This window comes from Filicampus tigris, chromosome 6, assembly GCF_054856515.1.
Source record: "Filicampus tigris isolate MCC_2025a chromosome 6, RoL_Ftig_1.0, whole genome shotgun sequence".
Taxonomy (NCBI): domain Eukaryota; kingdom Metazoa; phylum Chordata; class Actinopteri; order Syngnathiformes; family Syngnathidae; genus Filicampus; species Filicampus tigris.
The window spans coordinates 29,142,887-29,169,132 of record NC_141222.1 but is presented as its reverse complement, the minus strand read 5'-3'; the positions used below and the strand labels follow the sequence as shown (position 1 = coordinate 29,169,132).

At 52.8% G+C, this 26,246-nt stretch overlaps 4 protein-coding genes across 7 annotated transcripts in view; 2 read left to right on the top strand and 2 right to left on the bottom strand.

Annotated features, from left to right (window-relative positions):
- rbm34 (RNA binding motif protein 34) overlaps positions 1-1,604 on the bottom strand; it is a 5,871-nt gene extending 4,267 nt beyond the window's left edge. The window contains exons 1-2 of one of the 2 annotated variants that reach the window (XM_086032677.1): positions 876-1,604; positions 559-703 (exon numbers count right to left, since the gene is read on the bottom strand). In XM_086032677.1, the coding sequence (XP_085888803.1) occupies positions 559-703; positions 876-898 (168 nt within the window). In that variant the 5' untranslated portion in view covers positions 899-1,604. The remainder of the gene's footprint in view (positions 1-558; positions 704-875) is intronic. The other variant, XM_086032676.1, reaches the window with a different exon arrangement.
- Positions 527-7,089, top strand: tbce (tubulin folding cofactor E). Of its 3 annotated transcripts, none has more exons than XM_086032650.1 (17): positions 527-727; positions 1,428-1,551; positions 1,943-2,027; positions 2,118-2,285; positions 2,361-2,446; positions 2,798-2,897; positions 2,970-3,072; positions 3,146-3,222; positions 3,327-3,419; positions 3,769-3,833; positions 3,950-4,014; positions 4,101-4,253; positions 4,320-4,458; positions 4,906-4,974; positions 5,055-5,114; positions 5,207-5,298; positions 5,385-5,644. In XM_086032650.1, the coding sequence occupies exons 2-17, from the start codon at positions 1,437-1,439 to the stop codon at positions 5,478-5,480; spliced, it is 1,566 nt and encodes a 521-aa protein (XP_085888776.1). In that variant the 5' UTR covers positions 527-727; positions 1,428-1,436; the 3' UTR covers positions 5,481-5,644. The 3 variants fall into 3 exon arrangements, 2 of the variants coding, with proteins under 2 accessions (XP_085888776.1, XP_085888775.1); XR_015087075.1 differs by lacking the exon at positions 527-727 and adding an exon at positions 6,264-7,089 and having other exon boundaries at positions 1,284-1,551; positions 5,385-5,570; XM_086032649.1 differs by lacking the exon at positions 527-727 and having other exon boundaries at positions 1,284-1,551.
- Positions 6,473-18,518, bottom strand: ero1b (endoplasmic reticulum oxidoreductase 1 beta). The gene is made up of 17 exons (XM_086032690.1): positions 17,354-18,518; positions 15,532-15,651; positions 15,368-15,451; positions 15,232-15,273; positions 14,456-14,565; positions 14,020-14,093; positions 13,791-13,911; positions 11,979-12,025; positions 10,120-10,128; positions 10,016-10,042; positions 9,632-9,724; positions 9,309-9,555; positions 9,091-9,160; positions 8,751-8,837; positions 8,009-8,142; positions 7,231-7,333; positions 6,473-7,017 (listed from the first exon to the last, which is right to left on the bottom strand). The coding sequence occupies exons 1-16, from the start codon at positions 17,492-17,494 to the stop codon at positions 7,270-7,272; spliced, it is 1,470 nt and encodes a 489-aa protein (XP_085888816.1). The 5' UTR covers positions 17,495-18,518; the 3' UTR covers positions 6,473-7,017; positions 7,231-7,269.
- LOC147146672 (GTP-binding protein 2-like) lies at positions 16,948-26,246 on the top strand. The gene is made up of 12 exons (XM_086032648.1): positions 16,948-18,445; positions 19,466-19,492; positions 19,562-19,746; positions 19,841-19,952; positions 20,035-20,232; positions 20,311-20,485; positions 21,785-22,004; positions 23,162-23,297; positions 23,403-23,461; positions 24,516-24,687; positions 25,704-25,868; positions 25,933-26,246. The coding sequence occupies exons 1-12, from the start codon at positions 18,287-18,289 to the stop codon at positions 26,092-26,094; spliced, it is 1,770 nt and encodes a 589-aa protein (XP_085888774.1). The 5' UTR covers positions 16,948-18,286; the 3' UTR covers positions 26,095-26,246.

Here is a 26,246-nt window from a genome sequence, read left to right as displayed (position 1 = left end):
AAAAAACCTTTCGGATGAAGTGCCGCTCTAATTGTTCCCTTTGGACCACAAGGGGGGGGCAGGCCATCATTGCAACACCGGGCGGGCCCACATCCCGGATAATGAAGCTCACAGGTAGAATGAGCTCTCAGAAGGCAAGCAGTGCATGTGCCCATTTATCGCCTTGCATTCAATTCTGATCGATTTGACAAACTTTTGGACTCATGGTACTCGTTTTTGGGGGGCTTAGGCAACCTGTGAGGTACTGGACTGGGATCCAACCCACGAAACCACATAAAATGTTCGTCAATCAAACAAATAGGACTGCCCTCAACGTTTTTTGCATCCCACTTGGTCTCTTTCCGTCCGCTGACTTGGAATGACTCTCCTGCATAAAGACAACAACCCGAGTTCGCCCACTGGAGTTGTGAGTGGCCCAATGTGGGGCTTGACTTCCCCAGCAAGAGCGTCGCCCAGTGCGTCTGCGTCTGCGTCAGCTCAGGTCAGGCTTCTCGCCAAAAGCGCCAGCAAAGCGACGAATGGACTAACGTCTCGTTGTTGTGACTTCGCAGGACTCACCTGCGGCGCGGCCTTGAAGAGGAGGACGCTCGCCGCCGGCGCGGCGGCGCTGAAGAGGGCTGAAAGCGAGCCGGAAGCCGCGCGATTCTTCTGCTGCAAACTTGCCGACACTTGGCCCACTTGGTAGCCGGGGGACGCGTCCACGCTGAACACGACAACGAGGTCAAAGGTGACATACAACAACAGGAAATTCCACAGAAACGACAAGGTTGAGATCATTTGTCGAACTCGCGACCGTTGCTAAGACTGATTCGAACATGTTATTTGATGTTAACATTTGTGACGTCAAAGGTGCACAGTATTTGCCTGCGACAAACCTCTGAGCGTCTTTCTTCTTCATGGTGTCACTCGGCAACGCTTCACCTTCGGCTGCTTGAATAAGAATCCTTCAAGAGCACGCGGCGACGCCGACGACCATTCTTTCTTATGGCAATGCAAAAAAAAATCAATAAATAGATGAAATAAAAGCAATTTGTTTCTCTTCTTTGAGGACGCGTGCGCTCAGCTGGCTGGCTGCGGTCTGTTGGCTAAATGTGTCCGGTAGGAAACAAAGTCCCAGCTTCCAACGTTTCAGCTTTCGTTTCTATGTCACACTGGACCCAGATTAACACCAATAAATGCGGAAAAAAAACCACACGAAATGAATAGAATGTTATTTTTCGTATCTTAGGCTAAATGTAACTGGAACATGAGCCGAGTGGGGAAACGTGAGTGCGTCATGTAAAAGAGTCCCTCCGGTGTTGCCGGAAGTGAGAGCCCTGTTGCCGTTTGCTCGTGGGCGTCGCAGGCGTCCGAAGGGTCCCATCTTCAAAGCGTCGCTTTGATTTTTGCCTTCAATGACCCGCCGCCCTTTTCGACTCTTTGTTTAGCTGGCGTGGATGGCAGCGGACCAGACGGACGCGGAGGCTCCGCAGGACGCCCTGGGCCGGCGAGTGTCGTGCGGCGAGCACCGGGCCACGGTCCGCTTCGTGGGCAACGTGCCGCCCACTGCAGGTATTCGGCCGCCGCCGAGCCGCCGAGCCGCCGTGTCAGGACACAAGCGGCTCAGTCGAAAGCGCTTCACGTAAAAAGACTCCCGTGTCATCAATCGTCACCCAAAATCGCGTGCACATCTCTACTCATGCCCACTTCAGCCTCAGCGGCAAAGATTAGCACGCTCGCCCCAATATTTTGGGTTTTGTGGACATGATTATCATCGGCGCTCATTACAGCTTCATGTCCATCAAATCCAAAATGTCGGGACGATGGCTTTGGTATGTTCAGAGGTGGAAATGGGCACGATGGAGATAACCACACAGCAAAATGGTGATCGATTGCAGTTTTTTCAGGTTAGGCCTCGCGAAGTTCTTTTTAATTGATTCCTATACTCGTGTGTGCCGGTCAGGCGTGTGGCTGGGCGTGGAGTGGGACGACCCTACTCGAGGGAAACACGACGGCCGCCACCAAGATGTGCGCTACTTCACGTGCAGGTATTGTCCTCGCACGCACGCACGCACGCACGCACGCTAGCGGCGCCCTGCCCCGCCCCGCCTGACATCCGGTGGGCCTCGTCCCGTCAGGCACCCGACGGGAGGCTCCTTCGTGCGTCCGTCCAAGGCGAGCTTCGGCGCGGACTTCTTGTCGGCGGTGCGGCGCGAGTACGCGGCGGCGGCGGCGGCGGCGGAGGCGGACGAGGAGATCAACATCTCGGGCAGGACGCTGGAGTGGGCCGACGTGCGCGAGCGCAGGTGAGCTCCGGCGAGGCTCGCTCCACCCGGGAACGCCGACGGCCTTGCGGGATTCTGTTTGTGCGCGTGTTGCAGTCTGGAAAGCCTCCCGACCGTCCTCCTCCCAAAGTGCCAAGTGAACGGGCCGGGGGAAGATGGGCAGATCCTCAGAACCACGCCCAGTATCTTTTGACAGGGGCGGACGGAGTTGCCGGAGCCGCGTTTGGAGTTCTTCGGCGGGCTTTCGTGCGTGTCGTCCTTCAACTTGCAGCCATGTTTGTTGCTTGCTTAGGTTGCGACTTGATTCCATTACGATTCGTAAGATCGTGATTCCTTTTGATTGAAGTTTCCGATTCGATAACATTTTGATTCTTTTAACTTGCAATTCAATTCAATTTTGCTTGTGTGGATTTTCATTTTTAATGTTGCAATTCAATTTTGTTCTTGAAATTTTGAAAATTTTTTGGAAAATCCAGACGTCTTTGACATGCGTCCCTCGCGTCCGCGTTTGTAGTTCTTGACCATTTGTCCAGACGTGCGCTGGTTGGACCTGAGCGCCTCCCTGCTGTGCCGCTGGGACGATGTGGCCGCCATTGCTCGCCAGTTGCAGCACTTGGAGGCTCTTCAGCTCAGGTTCGAGTCCACGCACGCACGCACGCCCAGTTCCTGTCGGACTTGCACGTGAACTCTGACCCCTCTTCGCAGCTTCAACAGACTTTGTTTGCCCTCTGACCCCGAGGCCCACCGCCAGGCCTTCTGCAACCTCAAAGTTCTGACCCTCATGGGCTGCGAGCTCACGTGGACGCAGGTACGATTCGCGGCGTCGTCGGTCGCGCCGCCGCCGCGGAAACGGTGACGTCTTAAAATGGATGTGCGTTCAGATCCTGCAGTGCGCCCCCATGTGGCCAAAGCTGGAGGAGCTCATCGTGGAGGACAACGACATCACGCAATTGCACAGGTGGCCACGACACAAATAAGATGGCCGCCCGCCAGCAGGACAGAGGGCGTGGCCTAGCTAACCGCGCTCGTGCGTGCGTGCGTGCGTGCGTGTTCGCCTTTCAGGCCCGAGGGCGTCCTGCGGGAGCTCAAGTGTCTCAATGTGTCCAAAAACCCCGTGGACCAGGACAGCCTGCTCAACCTGGCCGCTCTGCCGAGGTCAGCTCGTGCCTCTCTTCTTCGAGAACGTTTTACGGCCCACACCGCGTCTAGGACTAGGACTGGGATTTGAGAACCTTCTATTTGTCTTCTAGGGTCATTGCTTGACTTCTAGAACCTTGACTTTTTTTCCTCACATTCACCTTGACCTGACTTCTAGAACCTTTTGGTGTCCGCATGACTCGTAGGACCTTCCGCTTGACTACGAGAGCCTTTTGCTTGTCTCCAGAAGTCATTCTGGTTGTCTTTTACAAACGTCACTCGACTTCTTGAACCTTCTACTTGTCCTCTAGAACCTTGAAATGTGCTGTGCACTCAGTTGTCGTCGTCTTCGTTGTTGTTGTTGCAGACTGGAGCAGTTAATCATGACTGACACTGGGTTCTCCAACATTCACTTCCCCGACGCCGCGCCAGGTAACCTCACCCGTCGCCGACGCGCCGTCGCCGACGCGCCGTCGCCGACGCGCCGTCGCCGACGCGCCGTCGCCGACGCGCCGTCGCCGACGCGCCGTCGTGTGCATTTCCATCAGGAGCGGAGACGTCCGTGTTCGCGTCACTGGAGAAGCTCAACCTGAACCGGAACAACATCTCTGAGGTCAGAACCCGACGGCAGGTCCTCTCTGCTCACCTTTCACGGCGTCCCTTGACTGCTGGCCCCGCCCCCTTTTGCGACATCTTCAGTGGGGCGTGATTGACGAGCTGTCCAAGCTGGCGTCCTTGCGTCATCTTTGGTGCCGGGGAAACCCGCTGGCCAGCGGCGACGGCAACCCCAGGACGGCCAACCAGATGCTCATCGCCAAGCTGCCGCACCTCCTCGTCCTCAACGGATCCGATGTGCGCTTGCGTATGTACCGCACGCGTGTGCGTGTGTGAGATGCTGAGCGGTTGCCATGGTTACAGGTGCCCCCTCAGGAGAGGAGGGGGGCGGAGTGCGACTACCTGAAGATGTTTGGAGAGGAATGGCTGCAGGCGAGGGGGCGGAGTCAGCTCAGCCAGGAGTTCGCCGATCGCCATCCTCGTTACCGCAGCCTCGTTGACAGTGAGTCGAGCGTTCTGCTTGGCTTCAAAGTCATCCTGGCTATCTTCCAGAAGAATCATTACCAGACCTCTAGAAGCCGCTACTCTGCCATTAGAACTTTTGCTTCCCATCTAGAACTCGCCGATCAACTTTTCGAAGCTTCCGCGTCTTGAAAGCCTTGCTCCTTGTCTAGAACCGCAGCTCGTCTTCTCCAACCTTCAAGCGCTGTTCATCTGCAACCTTTTGCCCTGCTTCTGCAACACGTCGTTTGTCTTTTAGAACCTTTTCTGGACTTGCAGAATCACCTAGTTCCCCAATAGAGGCTTTTCGCTGACTTCAAACAAACTCTAAAACCTTCCGCTTGACTTGTCGAACTTGCCCATGGACTTTTAGAACCTTGCGCAGCCCTCTGAACACGAGAGCAAAGTGTGCGCGATGGTGTGTTGATCTGCCAGTGGTTCGTTTCAGAGTACGGCGCTCCGGAAGAAGGCGAGCTGACCAAGCGCCAACCGTTTGCTCTTAAGAATCAGCTGTTAAGTAAGCCCCGCCTCTTCCTCTGATTGGCCGGCTACGCTACGATCTGACAATTTGTCGGCTTCCCCCCCCATCGACTGCAGAGATCACATTTGTGTTTGTGGACGACGTGGCGAGGACGCCGGTGGAGAAGAAACTTCCAGGTTAGCTCCGATCTTGGCGAAGCGACCGGCCTGTTACCTTTTCTTAATAACAATCATTTGTGTTTGAACGTCGTCCAAATGTTTGCGTGCAGTCTCCATGGAGGTCCAAAAGGTCAAAAGCCTCCTGTCGAGACTCCTGAAGGTCCCGGCGACCGACCTGAAGCTCAGCTACACAAGTGCCAAGGTGCCACGCCGACGTGATCCTGCGCGTGCGCGCGCGCGCCTGTGCTTTTGTGTCACTCATCTGTCGCCGCGTGTTGTTGTGCGCAGGTTGTGGGTCCAGAGTACCAAATGGACAACGACCTGAAGACGTTGTTCTTTTACGCCGTGGAGGACGGAGACACGGTCCTCGTGCGACGCTCGTAAACATGACATCACCGGCGTCTCTGGTTCCCACATCAAGACCGGCCAGGGCGACACCTCCTCCCATCCGTTAGCAGTAGCAATATGCTAACGGTACTTATCATGTTACTGTTGTTTAGTAATATAATACAATAAAGTTCACAAGTCATCCAAAAAAAAAAAAAAAAAGGTTATTTTTTGCTTTGACTAAAAATTCATTTGGGAAAAACGTGGGCGTAAAATGTTGGCATGGCAGGAAGTAAATCTCTGTGATCTATCATCAGCACCATTGCGCGAATAAGAATGCTAATGTTCATCGTGGAAAAATTGAACAAGTCAAAACGTTTCAAAACAATACAAAAATGAAACCATTACATTTCAATAATGTTAGTGTCATGAAAACATTTAATTCACACGATTTACAAATGTGCTAAACCAGCGGAGCCCCGCTTTCTGTACGGACCGCGGTCTGTGGGGAAAAAAATAAGATCAATTTAAAAAAAATGTATACATACACCCCAAAAAATCCACAAATAGGTGAATCCACCGGAAACAAAACGATGCTCATAAAAATCGCTATGGGGTAAATAATACATTTGTTTACTCCTGAACAAAAAAGGGACTGAGTGGGGGAGTGGCAAAAACAATCGCACAAATAACAAGGGACAGGTCCCCGAACAAAAACGTGATCAAACGTCAAAGTTGATCACGTGAGATTTGTCCCGTCATAACGTGAAACATGTCAAAACGTATAATGTGACTTGAGATATGACACTTGCACCTTTTTTCCCTCTGGTGTGGCTGCAGGCAAGCGACGCGCTTCCTGAGTCACTGGACACTACTTGTTTTCGTTTTTTTCAACTCTCAATGCGCTGAAGCTGCAAGAAGTCAACGGCGATGACCACGCACTTCCGCTCCCCACCTGTAGGGAAGAAATGTGGACAACACTGCCCCCGGCGGCCACAAGGTGTAGCGCGAAGACATGCACTGCTGCAAGAAATCATGAGCCGCAAATATTTTCATCTTGTCATTCCATTTAATTACGGGTTTTAAGTACAATATTAGAGAGCAATATTTTCCTAATTCGCAAACACACACACACAAAAAGAATGAGACTCCAAGTATGCACCTGTGCGGCGTGTCCCAGCAAAATCTTTTACGTTTTCAAGCAGAAAAAGGAGTTGTTAGGAATGATCAAACAAACAAACAAACGGCAAGTGGACTGTCCCCAAGGTGAGCGCAGGGAAAAAAAAAAAAATCAAGTCAATGAGGCAGCATCAAATTCTTTGGTCCACTTTTTCGTCTCACTTGTTCTGCAGCACAAAAAAAAGAAGCTTCAAGTCCAAATGTTTGATTGAGTTTGCGCGGAACGCAAAATATTGAGAAAGAAAAAAAAAAATCACAACAGTCCATCTTCTCTTTGCTGTGCTGAACAAAACAAAGGTGTGCATGCGCACACACACACAATCCAGTGGTAGGAATGGCTACACATCATCGTCGTCGTCGTCAAAGTGACCCATGTCGGGCTTTCGGCAACATGGCCCATGCAACCAGGAAGCCACTGAATACACAAAGCACACAGACTGTCAGTCACACGCGCACACAAACGAGCGCTAGAGCAAAGATGAGGGGGCGTGGTCCCATCAGATTGTGACAGTGAGTTCTTTTCAACGCGACGGGGGAGGGGGGGGTCTCCCGAAGGATCAACAAGTGTCGCTCGCGCACATATGCACACACGCACGCACATCCGTTTTGCAAGTCAGAGGGTCCCGACCTTGAGGAGGAGGGGGGGGCGGGGTCCTGTCAGTCGCCGTTACCTGCCGCTCTCCTTCAGCAGCAGCCGGAAGTTGTGCAGCTCGTGGATGCTGGACGACAGCCTGCCAGGCACGCACGCACGCACCAAGAGGAAGAGGCTACATTCGACGGCTTCCGAACACATGCCAGTACGACAATGACGATGACGACACTCCGCCACGACAAAACGGGCATCCTCGTCAAAAGGGATTATGCCTACGCATTGCTATCCAACGCACTATGCTTGTTTGCACAAGGACATCAGACTGGAGCTTTGAAAAGTTTGGTCATGACTAATGCCATACATTTCGTTTTGGTCCAAAAGGAACTCCCCTCACAGGTTTTCAAAGACATGTATTTGTCTTGATCACTTTTGACATTGACGCATTTTTCATGATCTTGTGAATCATCGTGACCACCCAAATGATGGCGATGAATATTCTTTTTCATAACGCAGCAGCCCTAAGCACGACTACGCGGCACAAAGCGCGGCACAAAGCGCGACACCGCTACGGCGACGACCGCTACTGCTGCCAAGCAAAATGTGACTGCCGTAGTCTTGCTAGCACGCGGAACAGATGACTCGCTAGCGTCTTCCGATTCTTACCGCTAGTACTCAGCAAAGTATTTTCATTTCGACGGTAGCGAGACTAAAACGCGTCGGATTACATCGAAGCGGCGCCAGGGCTTTTGAGCTGCACCGGTAATCCATGACTCCTCGCTTGCATCCCGTGTCCGGGGGGCGGGGCGCGTCCTACCTGGCGAAGCCGTTGATTAAGGCGACGACTTCCTGCCGGGTGAGCTGGAAGCCTTTGGAGGCAGAACGTTCCGGAAGGTTCTTGATCTGCTTCTCGGAGAACAGGATCTTCAGGGCGGTGCCCAGGCCTTGGGTCTGATGACGTCAGCATGATGACATCATCACCATTTGCATTCGGACACATTTTTTTTGTTCTTTTTCAACAATATGTAGGCCCACTAGTTGACTAACACGGCCTTTGAGAAATCCCGCCGTGTTTGCCCATACTCGCGGGGCGGCCATTTTGTTACTTCTGTCGACCGAAAATGACACCACAGTTGCTGAGGGCTCAGATAACGACCAATCACGGCTCAGCTTCCTGCGACCGGTCGTCACCTGAGCAACCGCCTTGGATTTGACGATAGTCTGCAAACGCAATATTCATCACAAAGTCCTGTATCAACTAGTGGGCCTGCATAAAACATTGTGGGAGAAAAACTTTTTTTAAAATAGAGACTATTTTCATCTATTGTTACTAATTTACTTTCTGGCAGTTGTTTCAAGTTATATTTGAAGTTTTGTAGTGGAATAAATATGTTTTCAAGAAACGATTGTGTGATCATGCTGTCGATAATCAAAACAATCATCGATGGTCAATTTTTCAGGACTGCGAAGATGTGCCCGGCCTGTGGGCGTGTGGTCTGGATGTGGGTGAAGTCAGGAGGTGCTTTTGTCACGGTCGCGTGGCGCGGCGGCGCTCTGACCTGCAGTTTTCCCCACAGTCGACATTTGCTGCAGCCCACGCAATCCATGATCCGGGAAATGTTCTTGAAGTGAAGTCGGAATTCCTCCTGCGCACAACACAAACGTGCGTCACGTGGTGGCCGCCGTCATCTCGCTCCCCCTCGCCATCCAAGCGACGGCCGCCGCCGCGCTTCGGGCCGACGCCGTGACGATTTCCAGCCAGCGGCTTTTGAGCCAACCTGGCCCTGAGACCGAGACGAGCCTGAGCAATTAGCCTGGCAGGCCGCGCCCACTACGAAAGTGTTGGGGGACGCTGCTCGAAGCGCGCGACAAACACGCACGCGCTTTTCGTCCTACTACCTTCAGGCTTTTGGCTTCCTTCTCGCGTCCGGCAAACATGGACTTCTCGTCAAAGTGCATGGGGAACATCCTGGCGGGAGCGCAGCAGAGCAGAGCAGAGCAGAGCAGAGAAGAGCAGAGAAGAGAAGAGAAGAGAAGAGAAGAGAAGAGAAGAGAAGAGAAGAGAAGAGCGCGGGTGAGGAGGCCGGCCGCAGCGAGCCGCGCGGGAGCCAGCCTACTTGATCTCCTTGAAGACTTGCAGCAGCAGCTCTTTGGTGTCGGCGTCCTCGCGCCCGTCGCCCGTGTACAAGTCGACCACGGCGCGCTCAAAGTAGGCCGCCACCTTGTAGAGCGCCCGCAGCTCCATCAGGTACAGGAAGTACAGGTTCTTCAGCCGCCGCGTGCCCTCGCCCTTGGTCTCCGCCCTGTCGAAGCGCCAGCGGAACTCCTCGGCGTTGGGGCCCCACACCGAGCGGCCCCAACCCTCTGCCGGCGCGCGCACACGTCACCCCCGCCGTCAATCCGCCAAGCGCCCACCCGCCCGTCCGCGGCCGCCCCTTACCGTCCAGCAGGTGCTGCGCGCACAGGTGGATGTTGATGCTGCTGTGGAGGCCCGAGATCAGCCGGTAGAAAACGCGCTTCTCCAAACACAAACCTGCGCCGCCGCCGCACGGGGGACAAATGAACAAGAGCAAGTTAGAAGGAGAGGCGGACAAAGAAGAGGAAGGACAAAAGATGAACAAGAAAAAGAAGAAGCCCAGGCGATAACGGAAGAAACAGGAACAAGGAAAAGAAAAAAACAAGTCAAGGCAAAAAGAAGAACAAGAAAAGAAAGATGTCACAAAGGAACACCGAAAGGAAACGGAAAAAGAAAGTAGTGCGGAGGAAAAAGGAGAGAGAAAAGGAAGAGAAAGAGGAAGGCGGCGCCCTCGCCGGCCGACGTTACCTTCCAGCCAGTTGTAGAAGCTCTCGCCTGCAACGGCAGCAATGACATCATCAGTGACATCACGCGAGGCGCCGGCGCCTCCGCCCAAGGACGTCCGTACTCACCGTCGTCTCCTGGAGACAAAAGACAAAAACGAGTCCAGACAACAGCAAAGCAAGCCGCGGCTCACAAACGGCCCGGCGGGCAAGGCCAGAGACGAGCGCGCGTCGTGTCCCGACCCGCCGACGGATCCATCGATCGATCGATCGACCGGCAGCCGAGGCTTTCGGCCCGCCTTGGCCACCGGGGGGCGCTCACCCAAACGACGTTCACTCATTGGCTAGGTTCACGCCGCAGGCTAATGCCACCCATTTTTTGCCCCAATTTTTCCAACGCGAGCGCGGTCTGAACGGCATCTATCCGACATTGCCGTTGACATCTCCGCGCAGGCAGAGGGAAACGGCCGGCAGCAGGGGATCCAATCTGCAAAGTTGTTTTGACTAACACTGTTGACTTTATATTTGACTTGAATTGAAACCACTTTGAAACATAAAGCGTGAAGTGGACATTTATGGCGATCGTAGTAATTCAGCCACGGCTCAGATCGATTCATTTTTGACGCACGGTTGTGACGTGACGTCATCGTTAGGGATGTCTCCATCAAATCAGATATCAAAGCCTCATCTCGTGATTTCCCCCAAATGCTGTGTTTATTTCTACCTTCTACCTAATCGCTTCACTGTGTCAACGCCGAGATACGCTGGACCACATTGACTTCCGCAAACACAACGTCGGGATCGAGTGACGTCGACCGTCTCTTCTTCTGCGCGTGCGGGCCACTTTGACGACGCGTGTGTTCATACAGCAGACAAGACCCAGGTCGCATTTAGAATGTAATATGAACGCTTGCACATACACACATTTTTTTTTTTTTTTTTTTTTTTTTTAAATCGAGCATTAAGATCTGCGGTGTGAACCTAGCCAATGACGACCGCAAGCGTTGCCAACTCGACGTTGTGGTCCAAGCGGCTGCAATTCCACTGCTGGCCAATAGGCGGCGGCCGGCCAATTGAGTCGAAGACCCCGTCAGCAAAAGAAGAACCGCCGCCGCATGCTTAGCTTGTGCTTTTCATGCATGACAAAAGTTCACTTTGTGAGTTGGCGATGGCGGCAGTGTTTGTCCAACATCGTTTGTCGTAGCCATCGCTCTCGCTCTCTCTCCGCATACGCGTTTGTATTTGGGACGGGCAAGAAGCGATAGCCAAGGCTGGCGATACTAGTCACTGGCGCCCTCTTGTGGCCGCTCTGCTATCGGCACGTGAAGTGAACTTGCGTCCGTGTCAATCCCTTGTCATTTCTCCAAGTCGACATGCGTTTCCAAGGTTCCTTTCCACGCTTGCTGTTCAGACGCTCATTTGCTGCGCCGATAGCAGCGCTAGCTTTAGGAACGCGGTTACGCGCTCCCGTCCGTAACGGGTTAAATGGTCATCCATTTTTCCGCCGTATGGCCCAGCCAGAACATCCAGCCCGATTTTCCAACTTGACAGAGTTCACGGTAGAACCCCGGCAATTTAAACCTTGACTAAAACTCAGGGAGTTCTCGGTATTATTTTTGCTCGTTTATTACAAACGAACGGCAAATCAGACTGAGAAAGTTTGGATCCAAGACTGCTTGATGTGTCTCTTGTCAAGAGAAATGCAAAAGGTGAAAATGACTGGATCGATCACTTGGTATCAGTGAGTACCCCTACTGGTATCCGTCTGAGATAAGAGGTATCGAACGTCCCTGGTTTGTGTCATTTTGAAACGTGCGCTCTAAGACCTTCATTTTTGTTGTTCTTTTGGGAGGCTGAAATGCACTGAGGGCTTGCATTTGCATTCATTTCAGTGGGGAAGGAGGATTTTGTTTGTTATGAACGACGCCACGGCCCCCGTGCGATTACGGCGCAGATGTTGACTTTGTGTTGCGTCGTTGTTCACTCACCTCTGCTGGGGACCAAAGGGTTCAGAGGTCGGTACACGGACCTGGGCCTGCACACGCAACACACATTCACACGTCATTACTCGTCACCAGCGAATGAGCCGCGCTTTCCCCAAAATACACGTCGGCCTCCGCCAAATGCCAAACACAAAATGGTCCAAACTAGAGCGGCCGCTGCGGGGCGCGCTACGAGCGCCGCGAGAGCAGAAGTCGCCAAGGCGCTGCCCGCGGCAACCCCCCGCGACCACACGAGGAGCCCGCCCGCCCGCCCTAGTCTTGCTTTAGAAAGAAAATATATGACAAACACAACGCTGCATGTTAAGGGCAAGCAAGGAAAGTCTATCTAATCTAAGCAGTCTATGTAACCAGAGGATGTATCTGTATGTACAGTATTTATGTATACGCTGCAGCTACGTATGATACAAGTTAAATATTAGTTGGATATGCGCATATGTGTGTTGAACTTGTTGGTTGCAATTAGACGTACTTAGCCGATTCTGACTTTGGGTCATGAGCCGTATCGCGTCGTTCTATGGCTCGCCGTCGGCCGAATGAGCCGGCCGGGCCGGCCCGGGCAGGATCGGCGACCCCGCGATGGGCGACTGCTGCCAACGGCCGCTGCAGCCGTGGAAAGGGCCCGGCGCACGCTCAGAGTCGCCGCCGCTGCCCACGCTTGCCGGCCGGACGGAGCTGAGCGCGAGTGGGGGCGAGCTAACGTGCCATTGCTACGCATCTTCGGCGGCAGAAGCCCGAGGCTGCACTTTTTTTTGTTTTTTTAAATCGGTCGTACTTCGTTAGCTCTTCCGCGCGGCTAACTAGCAATGGAAACTTCGCACCGACATTCTAAAATCTGAACGGTTCCGGGTGAACCGTAATGATGGAAGCGATTCCACTCGATCCCGGGTTTTCGGTGGCCACCCCTAAGGGGGACACAGCCGTGCATGTGTCTGCCCAGCAATTCATCCTCATTGTCAATATTTTGATGCAGGTGTAACAACTCCTCTACTCTAAAGCTTTTTTTTTTTAGTATACATGTATAGATCGTGGTGACCGGCAGCCTTGATCAATGGAGCCGCTGGTTGCTATGGAAACCATAATCAGGTGATCAAAAAAATTGACGGCATCAAAAGGGGGTCGGATTAATGCCGAGAATAGCGCGCTAAACTGACAGCCCTACTAATAACATATCGTCGCTGTCCTGTGAAAAACACTTCTCTCCAATTTTGGAAACTTTTTTAATTGTCACTTTAATGCGATGTCTGTAACGCAGAAACACCATTCATGTAAAAATAAGAAAATGAAACAAAAAATGGAGATAAGTGTTTTTCACAGGACAGCGTCGATATAAGAAGTAGGAAACGACCGATATGGATTTTTTATTATTCGTTTTTTTTAATCCGGTGCTGATATTTGGCAGGAGGAAATTTTGATAGCCAATTGACTTCAAAAATATATAATGAATAAAATCACTTTTTTTCTGATCCTGTATCACAACAATAAAGATATGAATGACAGGCACAATATATATATATTTTTTTTTACAATATTTTGTTCTTCGGTATTTGTTTAACTTTGGAACAGAGAGGGGAAAAAAAAAAAAATGGCCACGGCTATTTGAACACAAATGGCACAGATGCTAGCTTTGTGCTAACATGAATGGAAAATGCCAATGACATGCTAACATTCACATCGATAGTTGCAGTTTTACAACGGTTTTTAAGCAACGGACATTTGGACGCCAATGGTACAACTGCTAGCTTTGCGCTAACATGAATGGAAAATGCCAATGACATGCTAACGTTAGCATCTACTGACTTGAAGCAGTTCTCCTCGTAAATGCTGTTCCAGACCCTCCACGCCGAAGGGCCTTTGTATCCTGTGTACCGTTCCGGGTTGAGAAGCAGGTCCACGTACTCGGCGTCCGGGGACGATTCATCTGGAAAAATCACACACACACACACACACAAGACAATATGCACACACAAACGTCGGCAATGAGTGTTTTGCCCTGAGGGCGGCGCTGGAGAAACTAGAGCGTACTCACCGTCCAGCTCACAGAAATGGTCCTGGGCGTCGTCGTGCCTTGCCCAGTCGGCAAACGCCTCTTTGCTCTGATTGCTGTAAAAAGGGGTCAAATATACACACAGTGCAAGGCAAACACATAGACACAAAACGCCGCAGATGTACACACACGTCCAAATGTGACAAGCAGACACACACCGTGTAACGCACGCGTACAAACACAACAAATATGTAAAATATATATTTTACATTGTTACGCAAGCACACAAACAGTGTGACATCGAGCGCACGCGCCAACAAACACACACCAGAATCAGACACACGCGCACTTCAATATCAACACATGCAACTTGGCAAACAACAAAAGCACATCGTCACAACACACACAAGTGTGAGGTCTGGGAAAGGAAAAGAGAGTGTGGCGCGGCGCCCCCAATGCGTTTGTGCGCGTGTGCGACCTGAGCGTGCTGTTGATGGCTCCCAGCTCTTGCGCCTGCTGACAGTCGCTCACGTCGCTCAGGTCGCTCAGGTCGCTCGCGTCGCTCGCGCCTCCGGCGGCCTGCGAATACTGCACACGGACATCACGTGCTTGGCGGACGCAAGCGCGCAAACAAAAGACGTCCGACCGACGGCAGGATTATGTGACAGCAGCCCAGATGGCCGCTCGCCCCGCCGGGCGACACGCCCACGTGGCGGCCATGCTAGCGGGGACCGACGTCATTTGCGTCTTCACATTGATGTTGGGGCTATTGGCCTTAGGGCTGCGCAATTCATCCAAATTCGATCCCAATCACCATTATTGCACACACTCCACCATGACACAATAAAAAAAACAACAATTTATATGCAACGCGCCATGTTTGTTTGCGCATTGAAATCCTACTTGAATTGATACATTTGCGCCTTTTTGAAAATTGGATAACAACTCATTTGATCACTTTTGTTTGCTCTAGAAGGAACGCAGATTGTGTTTCAAAGAAACTCCGTTGTCCTTATATTTTTCACATTTTCTTGGTTTTGTAACAAAGAAGAAGTAAGCGTTTGAATAATCGTGATTTCAACTACGAACAAAACAATGGTGATGAATATTTTCAGCCCTAATTCCCGTGCGCGTATGCACATGAATGTGCGCGTGGTTGTATTTTGCGTGCACGTGCATCTGCGCGTGTGCTTTCGTGTGCGCATTTGTGTGATTCATTTGGATGCGTCGTTTGTGTGTCGTGTATTTGTGTACCTTGTTGTAATTCCCGGATTTGATGCCCGCAGGAACCTGACTCTGGAACGGCGGAAGATGAAGACAAACGAAAAGTTGAGCGGTGAACATGAGCCAGCCGCCCAAAGGTGGAGCGCGGCGGCCGTTGACCTCTGACCTCCGGACAGGGCTCCACATGGCAGTCTTTGATGGCGCACTGACCGTCGTCGGGCCAGAACGGACACGCTCGCTTCAGGTTGACCTGCCCGAGGCGCACCGCGCATCAACTTCCACCGACGGAGAGGGCGGCGGCGGCGCGCGCGTGCGTGGCGGCAAACGTACCTTGTAGTAGCGGAAGTAGTCCCGCTCCGTCAGCTTCTTGATGCGGGGGTAAAGTTTGTAGTTGTTGAAGAGGTCGATGCTCTCCACATCGCAGAAACAGTCGTCCAGCACGCCCGTCAGCTGCGGCGGCACAGTGATGTGTGACGTCATGGTGTCGTCACACCTTGCGACTAAACGACTCGCCAGCTTCTCCTGCACTTGCCAAGTATGCTAACAAAGCACAACTACAAACACGCTCCCTCGCGCCGCAAACGTGTGACACGCATACACAAAAAGACATCCACGCCACACAGTTTGACAAACACACTCACACACACACACCGCAAACTACACTTGAACAATTGTGAGAAAATTTGCTCATGAATGTTTTGGATTTTTAGGTTAGGCTAACGCTAAAATGAAGGCCAATGAGCTGTGAATTCAAATGAAAGACCGTTTGTTTATTTTTGAATTGACTTCAGCTTGAGTAGTTCACTTCACCAAACAGATTGGGCGCATTCAGAAAGCCACTGCGATGCCCGCGCACTAGTCTGAGAGTGCGTGCGTGCGTGCGTGCCAGGAGAGGCCGAGTGCGCTCCCCCTCCCGTTCGTTTCCAAACGCAGCCTCGGCTCCAAACCGGGGGTGTCCAAACTACCGCCCGGGGGCCGTTTGCAGCCCGCCTTCCAATTTTTAGTGGCCAGCAACATATATAGAAAAAAATAACATGGCAACCGGCTTTGCTATTAAGGGTAGGGAGTAAAATCCAAGGTTTTTTTTGCGACACCCACATCACGCCTTACAACTAGCACACAAAGTGTGTCCACTGACAAAAAGGAAGCCTTTTTTTCCCCCAAAACGGCAGCATTTGCAATTTAAAAAATGCATTCTACAGCAGCGCGATGTCGATTTGAATATTATTGGACAGCCGTACCACAAACCGTGTAACACGTTCACACAACAAACGGTATGAGACACACACACACACACACACACACACACACACACACAGGAGCATATGGAAGAGCGGCCGTGTTGTTCGTGGTCTTGTCGACGAGCGTTGCCATGTGAAGCTGACAGCTGTTAGTAGCAAGCTTACGTGTGCAAATGTCAAATATGCTAATTGAGGACAACTCTGACCTGTGAGTGCATGAGAGCGCCGAGCGTGACAAACAGCAGGAAGACACAAAGGCATCGCAACATCCTCAACTTCTCTTCTTCTTTTTCTGCGTGTGAGTGCGTGCGTGCGTGCGTGCGAGCTCGCCGACTTGGACGCCACTTCACGAAACCCCGCCTCCTTGTCAAACTAAGCCCCGCCCCCGCCCTGTAGTCCATCCTGTGGCGCTGAGAAGGGAAACCCGAAGTCGGCCAATCACGTTACACCACGCTGGTCTACTCGCGTTCACGTGTTGAGCTCGCGTATAAAAACAAATATTACAACGATCACATCGGATTCTTGTCTTGCCGATACAAATCGCGCCAAAAGCAATGACCGAATACAACCGGCGGGAAGGCGCAGGCTAACGCCGAAGACAGATGACCAATTGAACGTGACGTCATTGTGCTTTAACCACTCCAACTAAACACCATTTTAGTCTGGTCCTACCTTTCGAACTTCCTGTTATGCGGACGTAGAATTGATGACAGTGAATAATTGAACACATAATGGCAATCTGCGAATTGGCGTCACACAAACGGGAACGTCAAAACAACGGAGCGAACATTCGAGAAGGTTGAGTCTTGTCGTCGTGTGAGCCATGTGTCACCTGGAATTGTCCGTTAACGGCACGAAAGACGAGTTGGAAGTGGCAGTGGGGAGAAAATAAAAAGGAGAAAGTGACTTACTTGGCAAAAGCAGCTCTGCTCCTGCGTCTCCGCGCTCGCCTCCGTCTCGGGCTTGCTGAGCTGAAACCAAGCTAAAGCGAGATTCCCCAACAGGAAAGCCAGCAGAAGAACCCCGAACGCCTCCAAAGTCACTCTCCACATGCCTCGGCAGCTGCTGCCAAAAGAGCCGGACAAATCGAAATCCACGCCGATGTCAAGCACCCAAGCGCAGTCGGCTGGCCGCGAGTCGGTCCGCTGCGCGCGGTTAGCTTCGGCGGGCTAACGGGCTAACGCACGCGAGCGGCCCCGTCCAGTTGAGAAGGCCGAGGTCGACACAGCCTCGCGCGGACACCTGCGTCGACGAGGCCCTTGTCAAAAGCAGACTTGGTCGTGGAAAAAAAAAAAAGCCAACACAACTTGGACGGCTTTCCAACAGCTGCTTCCACGTTAGGGCCAAATGATTTGAAAAATAAATAAACAAAAAGGTACTTCCGGTTTGGGGTTTCACAATAAAACGACGGCCTTGTTAGGTGCGGAGAATTTGAACGCTTCGCAACGTTACAAAGCGGAATTCGTTTGAACGCGCACTGGTGACACGTTGGACGAGAGCAGAAAGTGGCCTTTGTGTTTTGTTTGGTTTTGTTTTGTTTGTACGCGGTGTGCTCATTTGAGGTTGAAAGGAGGCCACCTGTGACTTTAGCTTGAAAAGCAACGACGGAAGCCGTCGGTGTTGGGCCAAGGTAGCTTGCAGTGCGTCGGTGATGCTGAGGAGGAGAGCGAACGAGCGAGCGAGAACGGGAGCGGGAGGACAGAGCGCATCTCCGGCCGCCGCTCGCCTCCTTCCTCCCGGCCGGGCCGGGCCGGGTCGGGCCAGGCGTCCGGTGTGTCGTTCGCCTTCCCCGGCTCGATCTCACCCGTTCCCCGCTGACGAGCTGCTCCGTCCAATCCGACAAGATGGTGGACTTGTGCCCGGGCGGCGGCGGCGGCGGCGGCAAGAAGACGCCGAAAAGGTCCCGAACGAGGCGAGGCAAACGAGGCCGCCGACGTCGCAAGCACAAGAACAACAACATCAACAATAGGAACGAAACACCGCCGCCATTTCTACCGCCAGAGGTAGCTACTTCTGCGTAACCTCGATAGCTCGCTCAGCCTAGCCGGCAAGCTAACAGCACCGACCAAACGTCAGACTGTTGGCGTGACGTCATAATTTAGCTCCATGAACGATGGTCTTGACAACGACGTCATTTCCAGTACCCCAAAATGACAACCCATTTTTGTTATGGTTTTTTTTCTTCTAAGAAAATGGCATTGTGCACGAAACCGTGGAGGTCCTATTAAAAAATCAGAATCCGAAATTGACTGAGCAACTGCTCGTAACTGGAAAAGCATCATTTTTTAATCGGCAGATTTTTTTTTTGTGTTATTTTTTTTTTTTACACATTAACACATTACATGAGGCCAACAAAGCAAATTATGAACAAAATATTCTTGACTACGTTAACATGTCGTCAATATTTGGGTTAAGGTCAAAATCCCACTTTGGGATAACCCGTTTACGTGTGTGAGTGGACAGAGTTACTCCTTAGTATCGGTGGCAATTGGAATATTCCCATTTAGACGACCGCACAAGGACAATGCCGTATCGCAATCATTTCCGCTTCTTACATTCTACTGCCAATATGACCAAAGGGTTTGAAAAGTAGGAACCCAGGGGTCGTATTTGGGTTTTTGCACATTCTAAACCCGAGTATTGCCAATGTTTGTGTTTTGATCGGGTTATTGACGGCATGTCAATGCAGTCGCTGTAAATCAGTCGGTTGTTCTGCCTATCTCTGTTTTCTCTGAAAGTGTGAAGGGACCATCAGTAAGTCCTTTTATTCGTGCCATGCGTTGTCATTTGATCGGACGATTAATTGTTCATTGGAATTTCACTCACTGCCAAATATCGGAATCGGCCTCAACCAAAAATCCATAGCAGTCGGGGCCCCAATTAATATTTCAAGAAGGAAAAATGTGATATTGATACTTTGTCACGGTTACGTGACTAAAATGATCACATTTGATGTTGTTGATCAAAATGCTTTCACCAAGAACAACGATGCTCCAATTAAATGCCGCGTCACGTTTTTGCAGGCAGAGGAAGGAAACATCGAATATAAGGTAACAGCCTCCTCCTCCTCCCGCCGTGGCCTTGGCGGTCCCGCCGCTCACGTGCCGTGCGCCCCCCAGCTCAAGCTGGTGAACCCCACCCAGAACCGCTTCGAGCACCTGGCCACGCAGCTCAAGTGGCGTCTCCAGGAGGGCCGCGGCGAGGCCGTCTACCAGATCGGCGTGGAGGACAACGGGCTGCTGGTGGGCCTGAGCCAAGCCGACATGACGGCCTCCATCGGAACCTTGCGCAAGATGGCCGACAAGTACGTGAAGGCGCAGATTGGCGCGGCGCTCGCTCGCAGCGAACGTCGGATTCCAACGAAGCGCGCGCGCGTGGCGGCTGCTCCTCTTCGTCAGGGTGGGCGCCGACATCACGCTGCTCCGGGAGCGTCAGGTGGAGTCGGACGGCGACGGGAGCGCGCGCAGGATCGCCGAGGTGCTGGTGCGGAAGGTTCCGGACGATCAGCAGGTGAGCGCGGGCTCCTCCCGCCTTCTGGTTTCCTAGCTAGCGGGTGACCCCGCCGGGCGCTGTGACCCCCGCCCCCCCGCAGTTCCTGGACCTGCGCGTGGCCGTGCTGGGCAACGTGGACTCGGGGAAGTCCACCCTGCTGGGCGTGCTGACGCAGGGCGAGCTGGACAACGGGCGAGGCCGAGCGCGCCTCAACCTCTTCAGGCATCTCCACGAGATCCAGACGGGACGCACGTCCAGCATCAGCTTTGAGATCCTGGGCTTCGACAGCAGGGGCCAAGTGAGCCGGGCCGTGCGGGCGGGCGCTGGGGCGGGCGCTGGGGCGGGCGCGGCCTGACGCCTGCCGTCTGACCCGCAGGTGGTCAACTACAGCGACTCGCGCAGCGCCGAGGAAATCTGCGAGAGCTCCTCCAAGATGATCACCTTCATGGACCTGGCGGGACATCACAAGTACCTGAAGACCACCGTCTTCGGACTCACCAGCTACTGCCCAGACTTCGCCATGCTGGTGGTCAGCGCCAACACCGGCATCGGTCAGTCTTTCCTCTTCTACCCGACGGTTCAAATTCAATGAGCGTAGCGCTAAGCCGTCAGGACCGGGGGGGGGCACTTGCCTCGTCGGCCGCACCCGTCTCCAACTTCGGACGCCAAGTGGCACCCCCCGAAATACTCCAATGCAGCGGCGTAGTAGGCCCGACTGTTCGTGACGGACCACAGAGAGCTTTCTTTAATCCGTGTTTGTCTTTAATATGACTCGAAGCCACGCTAACCGTTTGAACGTCAACATGCTCTTGCAAAGAAAATGTGCCCCTCAAGCGAATTGAAAACAAGTTGGAGGCAGTTTGAAGGTTTGGTTTAGTCAACCTAGGACATGCCACTGGAGGGATCCTGCGTTCCGCCAGCGCTGCCACAATGAGTGGGAAAGCTCCATGGATTGGACTCCAAAAAGGCCAAGCGCAATCCCCGAGCTTTGCGGCGGTGGGTTTTTCCGCACGGACCGGCGGCACTGCAGACTGGCGTCGAAATCGTTCCGCTCACCTTGCGGCGGCTCGAGACGAAAGCGTCGGTCCAAAAGGGAACGTCCCGAGTTTGCCGTCGTTTCACACTTGGAAACGAAGCCATCAAGCGCAAAGGCCGGCCGGCCCGGCCCGAGCTAGCCGCCGCCGCCGCCGCTTTCGGTATCATGACGTTCATATCCTTTGTTATAGCCGTTGGTTTTTTGGGGTTTTTTGCATGGTACTCTTCGATTTTCCGACATGATTTTAGTTGCACTTGTTCACCTTCCCGTTGACTCGTTCAGGTTTTGCAGATTTGATTCCTGCCGGCTGCCGGTTGAAATGACAAGACGGAGGCTGGCGGAAGGTGCGAGAAATGCAGCAAATCTTTCTTGGGGCTTTTCAAACTAAAAGTTTCCGTTTAAAAGTAAACATTTTGACCCGCGACACGCTCCGAGCGCCCGTCACGCCTCATCGGCCGCCGTCACTCGACGCGTCGACTCGAGCCCGAAGCCCGTTCCGAGTAGAATTCCGCTAACCCATTAATCGGACGAAACATACGCGGAACGTATAAAATCACTTCTTTGTTGCTCCCTTTGCGCCGACAACAGCAAAGATGAATGACATGCAGAAAATGGGATGGATTTATTATATGTTGTCTTTCTTGACAACATCGGGAAGAAGGGGCAAAACTTGCACATTTTTTTTCACGGAATGCCATTCATGTCTCCTGTCGCAACGTTTGAATCGAACAAAAGTGGAGTGATGAATGGCTGGGGGCCCAACTTGTGACTTTTGTTTGCCTTTGTGACTGCCGCACCCCCTCTCGGTGTGCAGCGGGTACCACCAGGGAGCACCTGGGCCTGGCCATGGCGCTGAAAGTTCCCATCTTCATCGGCGTCAGCAAAGTGGACGTGTGCTCGCGGGGGGGCGTGGAGCGAACGCTCCGGCAGCTGGAGCGACTCCTCAAGCAGCCGGGATGCAACAAGGTCCCGCTGGTGGTCCACACGGCCGACGACGCCGTGGCCGCCGCGCAGCAGTTTGCCCCCGCCGCCTGGTACCTGCCGCACACACACGCGCCAGAATGCCAAGCGCGGAAACGAAACCCGATCGCGAGCGTCTCGGCCTCGGCCGGCCCCGCCGATGACGCGTGCGTCGCGGCTTCCTGCGCCGTTAACAAAGCTCCCATCGTAAGCCGCGGAATTGAATCCGATCGCGAGGCGAAGACTCCAAATGGAAGGGTGAGGTGTTGAACGATACGCAAGCCCGCCCGTTGCGCCTCCAAATCGTTGACCTCGGTACTGAATCGAGCGTGAATCGAAAGGCGACGGCCGGTTCGGTAGCAATGCGCGGGCGGCCCTACTCATCACGCGGGCATTTCGGCGTCGTGCCGCGTCCACAAAGCAGTTCAGTCAAAGGGAATCAAAACCCAAAAGAATCCAATTGGATTGCGACAGGCTATCGAATCAAATCATCGGCTCGTCAATACTCGGGCCTACTCAAGTTTCTACGGCCTACAAAGCGTTTGAGGCGACCATCGAACCAAATGGCCCCCAAAAGAGAGTATAATTGTCAGCGTGCTCTTCGGCGTCGCTGACGGGGCACTTCTCCCCTCCGATCCAGTCGACTCCCAAGCCAAAGAATGGGACGGCTTGGCCAATCGACGTCACCGTCTCGACAACTCTTCGCTTTGTTGAAATGTCTTTCAGCTTATTGAACGATTTTTCAGATGCGCATGTTGATTGACTTTTTTCCTTATTTACTCCAATCACATTAGACAATATCCGTCGCTTGTCGCAAAAAGTTGAGGGAGCACTCGGGATCGTCAGCGTGTCTTGATTTGCGACGTGAAAAGTGAAGCCGCGGCTTCACGTCGTTTCCCACGCAGTCAATCGAGTCCTCCAAAATGTCCAATCGACACAAATGTTCAACTCTCGCGTCCCTTTGTTTTGATTCCCACGCACTTATTGTCGAGCATCAGCTTGTTGAAAAAGGCCGGCGCCGGCCGACATTCGTCAAAACGCCAAATATTATCGAATCCCAAAGAATGGAAAAGGAATCGAATGGAAAACTGGAGAATCCGATGGCCAAGTTGTCTTTTAGGCGCTGCTTGTGCACGCCATGTCTGACCGAGATGCGCGTGTGTGTGTGTGTGTGTGTGTGGGGGGGGGGGTGTGTGCGTGCGGGGGTGCGTGCGTGCGTGCGTGCGTGCAGCGTGACGCCCATCTTCACCCTCTCCAGCGTGTCAGGGAAAGGTCTGGAGCTGCTCAAGGTCTTCTTGAACATTCTTCCTCCTCTCAGCAACAGCAAACAACAAGAGGAACTCATGCAGCAGCTCACCGAGTTCCAGGTACAAGCCGCACGCCGCACGCCGCGCGCACGCACGCGCGCACGCACGCACGCACGCAGTCGGACACACGAGCCAACGCGCGCAAACACGCCCATGTGTGCGCAGGTGGACGAGATCTACTCTGTTCCCGACGTGGGGACGGTGGTGGGCGGGACTTTGTACAGGTGAGGCCCGAGCGCCTGTTTGTCAACTTGCCGTTGTGCGCGTTAACTCAAGCTCGGGAATCACTGTTTTGCTTTTCCTTTGCTAATCCATTTGGAGGAGCGAGTCTCCAATCCGGACCAGCAATTTGTCGCGCGTTGATCCCAAGCACGGCTTTTAGGAAACGCTCACTTCATGACAGTAGAAGCCCCGAAACACAATTGGCTTCCTTTTCTTGCGTCATCCAGCGTGAGTCGTGAACAGCGCCAACGCCATTTTCTTGTCCCCAAACACTTTCAGCGGCCAGTCTACGTTTCAGTTGAGGCTTCGGAATGGCTCGCGAGCAGATCTGAATGGATTGCCACTAGACCCCCCGCCCCTCCCCCCCCCCCCCCCTTTCAACACCAGGCGCCGTGCCAAAGGGCCCCATTTCCAGCCCTATTGATTTTTGGGTCAGCGCGAGAGTGCTTTTGTGCAGAGATGGGAGATGATTGTACTTGTTTCCGTTCCATTCTATCACCGGTATCTGTCATTTGTACTCGATGCGTTTTCCGAACCGGCTCGTGACCTTTGTTTTTGAAAAACCCCATGAGAGCAACGTCGGCGGCTGCGCCCCGGCGGGCCTTTTTCCGTTCGCCGAGGTTCCTCGGAGTCCCTCTATCGTATGGTGTTCCGCGGGGTTCTATGTTGGGGCCCTCGCTGTTGTCGTCGTATTTGCCGCCGCCGGGTTCCGTCCTTTTCCTTGCACTGCTATGCGGATGGCTGTCAAGGCGATGTCCCGCTGAGCGCAAAAGACGCCGTCTCCATTTTTGTCCTGTCGAGGGGACGCCAAAGCCTGGATGTCACAGAATTTGATTCTGGAGTCGGCTAGTCCTCTCTCAAGCGTCTTTTGGTGTGCGTGCTGTGTTTTTTTTACTTGCATAAGTGTGATTCTGCGTGAGGGCTTTGATTGAGTGTGACTCTATTTGTGTGTAGAGGTATTGCTTTGAGTGATTTTGGCTGTTTCTAACTTTGTGGGGTGCGGGCGTGTGATTTTGTGCGCGCTTCTGATTGCGCGGGTGTCTTTTTGCGCGTCAGTGGCGTGTGCCGCGAAGGCGAGCGTCTGGCGGTGGGCCCGACGGACGAGGGCGGCTTCCTGCGCGTGAAGGTGCTGTCCATCCAGAGGAACCGCTCCAGCTGCAGGCTGCTGAGGGCGGGCCAGGCGGCCACGCTGGCGCTCGGCAACCTCGACAGGACGCTGCTGCGCAAGGTGGGCGGAGGGGCGGGCGCAGGCTGCGCGATGTCCTCGTGTTGAGCACAGCTGCGCGGGATGTGGTTGATGTGTTCGTCACGTCACATCGGACACGCGCGATCCAAGCGCACACGCTAGAGATAGGCTATGCCCATACCGATTATTGGTAGTCAAGGAGGCCTATCGCCGATATTTGGCGCCGATACTCATTTTCAGTTAAGAAGGAAAATATTGCCATCAAAATAAGAAATAAAAAAAACCCAAAAAGCTCTTTGTTGAAACGTCTTCCAGCATAATGTTTATCGAACAATTTTTCACATTTGCATCATGTTGAATTTTTTGTGGGTATTTTTACTCCTACAAATTTTTGACAATATTTGTATTATGATGATGATTATTATATACATCTTATGAAATTGTAACAAAGAGTTCAGGGAGCACTCAGGATCGTCAGCATGTCTTCAAAAGTGAAATGACAACTGAAACAACGGCTCCATATAATATTCGACAGTAAATGAAGTCCTCCCAAATTTCCAAATGACACAAATATTCAACTTTTGCACATCTTTGAATCGATTTCAAGGCCGTTTTTACCTTGATTCATTTCACCAGCCATCCGATTTTTGATAAAGGCCGATGCCGATATTGGTCAAAATGCCGATTATCGGCGCCAATAATCAGCCCGGCCGATAATCGGCCTATCCCTAATCACAACCCAAAGAATAGAAAACGACTTGAATGGAAACCTCCAGAATCCACTGGTGAGGTTCTCGCTGCCTACCCCCATACCCCCCCCCCACACACCCCCCCGCCCGAGCCCTCACCCCCCCCGAACAGAAATGGTCCGCATTTCTTTGAACTGTCTGCAACCATGAATTGCAGTTTTACCAGAATTCCTCGGTTTTAATGGGTCAAATTTGAAACACAAAGTGGACCAAATTGTTGGTACCTTTTCTGTTAACAAAGGAAAATTGCGGAAATGACGCGACTCTGACAAAAGTCAATGGCGTGCCGCCACGCACGCACCCGCGCAGGGCATGGTGATGGTGAGTCCCAAGATGAAGCCCAGCATCGGCCGCCACTTTGAAGCGGCCATCGTTCTGCTCTTCCACGCCGGCACCTTCCGCCGGGGGTCGCAGGTCACGGCGCACGTGGGCAACGTCAGGCAGACGGCCGTCGTGCAAAGGGTGCACGGGAAGGTAACTGCGCCTGCGCTGTGTGTAGCGGCGGGCGTGCGACGTGTGTGTCTCCGTCTCCTGGCAGGACGAGCTGAGGACAGGCGAGCGAGCCGTGGTGGCGTTTCGCTTCCTCAAACATCCCGAGTATCTTCGGACCGGCGCCAAACTTCTCTTCAGAGAGGGGGTCACCAAGGGCATAGGACACGTCACACGCCTCCTGACCACAGAACACAACCAAAACTACTAGGACAGAACCACCACAACTTGAAGCATCAGAACCACTTGAAACCAAACTCCACCACCACGACCAGAGGCACTGGAACGACCAGAGCAATTAGAACCCCTCGAGACACCAAAACTAGTACGACCAGGACCACCAAAATCCCGCGAGCAAAACCT